Source organism: Branchiostoma floridae, chromosome 4 (assembly GCF_000003815.2).
Source record: "Branchiostoma floridae strain S238N-H82 chromosome 4, Bfl_VNyyK, whole genome shotgun sequence".
In the NCBI taxonomy this organism is placed as follows: domain Eukaryota; kingdom Metazoa; phylum Chordata; class Leptocardii; order Amphioxiformes; family Branchiostomatidae; genus Branchiostoma; species Branchiostoma floridae.
This window is the reverse complement of record NC_049982.1, coordinates 452,478-456,941: the sequence shown is the minus strand read 5'-3', so window position 1 is coordinate 456,941 and position 4,464 is coordinate 452,478. Positions and strand designations below refer to the sequence as shown.

Below are 4,464 nucleotides of genomic sequence, written 5' to 3'. Positions count from 1 at the left end.
TTCGAAAAATTGAAGGTGGTGAATATAATATGGCGGAGCCCAACTGGTAGTTTATATGTGCATGGCGTCATTTTATGACGTCATTTTGACGTCATTGGTGTTGCTGTTGGCAACACAAGTCGTATTGCCATTAACATTATTATTCTGTCATGTGCACTTGCTGTTACATTTTTGAAGCAAAACTTGAAGTTTTCTGAAAAAGTTTTTTTTTCATCGGTCCGGCCAAAACAATCCAATCGGTGACGTCATGAATACGTCATATCACGTCATCGTAACGTCCAACGTCTTACATTTGTCAGATATTATGTCTATACCTATTCTATAAAATGTAGTGGCCTCACGACACGTCGTTCAAGAGTAATAGGACTTAGAAGTGGAGGGCCTCAAAAGCCAACGACCAATAGACCAAAAAAGCCCGGTCTGAATAGGGTTAAGCTGTATGCCATGTTCTATAAAAGTTGGTGCCCAACATGTCACAAGGTAGTTGCCCCAAATTGATGAGGTTAATGACCTCGGGCAGACTTGAGTGTGGTAGCTGTAGATAGCCGATAACACGAGCAGGCTGTTGTGCACTCTGTCATATCGCTCAAAATGTGCCGGGTAAGTAAAAAAGCAAACATTACCAATTTACCGCTATTGGTAGATACCACTTTTCTTGCATATACATAGCTAGCAACGTACCGGAGTTTTTGTGGAAAACCCCGTTAAGACAAATAATAAACTAGAGTTCAACGAAACAAGTACCTTCACCAAGTAATCAAGGCTTGTCGTGGCGTCGGGCGTGGCGTAACTGGTAGAGCTTTCGGCTCGGAATCTATGGGTCCTGAGTTCGATTCCCACCATGTCCCCGACGTTGTGCCCTTGGGAAAGGTACTTTACACGACTTTCCTTCTGTCTGTACCGTGTATGTGGCATTGTTAATATAAGTTACAAAAACTTGAGTGCAGTGCCACATCGTCCTCGTCTGTCCAAAAGCTAATAGAAAAGAAAAAAAAATAATAATCAAGGCTTATTATGGGGAGTGCCTTTATCGAAGATTTTAAGGTCATGAACTACACAAATACATCTGAAAACATAACATTCTTGGCAAAGGTGAAAACATTTCACATTTCCAAGCCACGTAAGGCTCGTCAAAATAAGGGGGGAAACACCCAATCACATCAAAATGGTGAAACTCTTCCCAATACACTTTTGCTTCAAGACATAGTCTGCAAACAAACACAGAACATGCATATGGCACCCCGCAAACTAATAAACAACGTGTCAGCAAATATAACATCTATGTTTTGCCATTAGAAACATGTAATTAACTTTGCACATGTGCTGCACAGGTGGCGTCTGAGGAAGTGCTTAGTGTCCATGAAAAGAGGTCAATTTCTGGAATTACACAGTTTCCATAGTAATTGTGTAAATAAAGCCCAAATTTTCATTCAATACATTTCAGTTTTTTTAATCATCACCTAAGGTATGTTCAAACTGAAAATAATGCAAATTCACTAATCCCTGTTTAACGTATTCTCTTCCAAAGATAACAACAAAATCGCATGTTGTAGTACAAAACAAGCAGGGAACAGGGAGCCCAAATAAAGTTACACGACTTATTCCCTGCCACTTGACCTTTATTTTATTGCCCCCACATGACCACCAAAAATCATGCAAAATGATCCAGATCGACTCGAGTTATCTTGTATGCAAACACACACATAAACACACTCGCCCCGCTGCTGCGCCAATGAAAAAATCGCCAAGTGGCCCCTTATCGAATTCTACCTTCATTTTGTTAACCCATACATAACTACCAATTCAATCAAGACGATCCAAAACGTCTCAAGTTATCTTGTACGCAAACACACACAAACACACTTGCCTCCCTGCAGCGCCGACGAAAATCGCCAGGTGAACCGTTTTTGAACAGGACCTTCCTTCCTGCAACTCCTAATTAAATACAAAATATCCTGAATTGCCATCCACGGCTACGCTAGTTATATGCTTTTGAATTGCATATAGAGACACAACACCATGCCTCTACTCAAAACATAACCTTACCATTCTGGCGTAGGTTACGATACAGAATTGAGACCCATTTGCATTGGATGGTGCCTTGGAGCTTAACATGCATTTCCATGATGCCACAGGAATCACAACAGAGATCGCTGAGGTCTCAACAGCAGGTGCAGCTGTGACCCCAGGCGGACTGACCACCGAATGGCAGCCTGACATCACGACTTCTCCTAGCGGTCTGATCACCACAGGACAACCTGAGGCCACCACACCACCTGGCGGTCTGACCACCGAAGGAAAACCTGAGGCCACGATGTCACCAGGCGGTTTGACCACCGAAGGGCAACCTGAGGCCTCGATGCCACCAGGCGGTTTGACCACCGAAGGGCAACCTGAGGCCACGATGCCACCTGGCGGTCTGACCACCGAAGGGCAGCCTGACATCACGATGCCACCTGGCGGTTTGACCACCGAAGGGCAACCTGAGGCCACGATGCCACCTGGCGGTCTGACCACCGAAGGGCAACCTGAGGCCACGATGCCACCAGGCGGTTTGACCACCGAAGGGCAACCTGAGGCCACGATGCCACCAGGCGGTTTGACCACCGAAGGGCAACCTGAGGCCTCGATGCCACCAGGCGGTTTGACCACCGAAGGGATACCTGAGGCCACGATGCCACCTGGCGGTCTGACCACCGAAGGGCAGCCTGACATCACGATGCCACCTGGCGGTTTGACCACCGAAGGGCAACCTGAGGCCACGATGCCACCTGGCGGTCTGACCACCGAAGGGCAACCTGAGGCCACGATGCCACCTGGCGGTCTGACCACCGAAGGGCAACCTGAGGCCACGATGCCACCTGGCGGTCTGACCACCGAAGGGCAGCCTGAAATCACGATGCCTACTAGCGGTCTGATCACCACAGGGCAACCTGGGGCAACGATACCACCTGGAGGTCTGACCACCGAAGGGCAACCACAGGCCACGATGCCACCTGGCGGTCTGACCACCGAAGGGCAACCTGACGCCACGATGTCACCTAGCGAACTGACCACCGAAGGGCAACCTGAGGCCACAATGCCACCTGGCGGTCTGACCACAGAAGGGCAACCTGAGGCCACGATGCCACCAGGTGACCTGACTACTGAGGGAGAGCCTGGCCCGACGATACCACCTGGCAGTCTGACCACCATACACAGCACGAAATTTGGTATTTAAGCAAGCTTAAACTCAACGTAAACGCGACGTTTCTGCACCCTTTCCGCAACTTAACGACATCTATCCGTGAACGTAAAGGTTCCCTTTAATGTTACCTTTACGTTGGCACTTAAATGTGCGTTTCGGCACTCCTTCACGTGCCTTTCCGCAACTATTAGACGCTTAAAGGCGTCGTTAATGACAGTTTTTCGTAACCTATACGGGCGGAAAGCACGCGTTTCTTAAGACCTTTCCGTGATCTTTTGACCACATTTACAGTCGATTTCCGTCACGATTTCCCCACGTTTATGTGTCGTTTACACACACTGAAAGACACGTGAAAAAGTGCAAAAACGTACTTATCCGAACGCTTTCCGTGATCTTTCCTTGGACTATAGTTGTCATTTATTTTTTAGTAAAGGCGGCGTAAGTTTAAACCTTTCCGCATCTTTAGGTAGGCTTTATGTGTTTTGTGTGGCTTAAATTAGAACTTTTGCATCGGGTATGCGTGTCTTATTTGGTGTGAATCATACCTACACCGGTATCTATGGCTTCGCCGTCTAAACTATCTTGTGATTCTAATTGTTGACTTGGATTGGTCGACCAAGGGAACAATCGGTGTACAATATCCATACACGAATCTCCGCTACATTCAAGTCCACAATTTGGAGTCCAGTGTCGGGAGATACGCCTGGAAAGACGTCATTTCAAGCAACATAGTTCCATCTGGCCATCACATTAGGAAAAATCCGCTGAGATTCCCGAAGACAGGTACTGTTTTGTGATGAACAGGCCGTGCTCTCCATGTCTCCGCCAGCTTATGCTGGTCAAGACGACACAGTCTTGAATTCACCCTGAGTTGTGCCCCGTTGAAGACTCTCCAACATACGTACTCCGTTTCCGGCAGGCCGTGAGTGTCCTATGGTTATGTCCGTTCCGTCCTGTAGTTCCGTTGGAATCCATTTGCGGCAAAGCCACGCCGATAATCCGTGTGTTGAAACCGGTGTGACAGGGTTTTCGCCCCCCCCGTGATTTCGCCCCCCCCGGGGGGGAAATCCCTAGGGATTTCGCCCCCCGGGGGGGAAATCACTAGGGATTTCGCCCCCCCCCCCCCCGGGGCGAAATCACTAGCGATCTCGCCCTCCCCGGTTAGTGATCTCGCCCCCCTACCTCGCCCCCCTTTAGCGATTTCGCCCCCCCCCCCAAAAAAAACGGGTTTACATGATATTTTAGAAGTTGATTGGTATAAATCACACAAAGCAGTT

At 48.1% G+C, this 4,464-nt stretch overlaps 1 protein-coding gene across 1 annotated transcript; it reads left to right on the top strand.

Annotated features, from left to right (window-relative positions):
* Positions 1–2,113: 2,113 nt before the first annotated feature.
* On the top strand, positions 2,114–3,220 carry LOC118412894 (basic salivary proline-rich protein 3-like). Its single transcript, XM_035815953.1, has one exon. It carries the CDS (start codon positions 2,114–2,116, stop codon positions 3,218–3,220), a length of 1,107 nt encoding a protein of 368 aa, XP_035671846.1.
* The last annotated feature ends 1,244 nt before the right edge of the window (positions 3,221–4,464 follow it).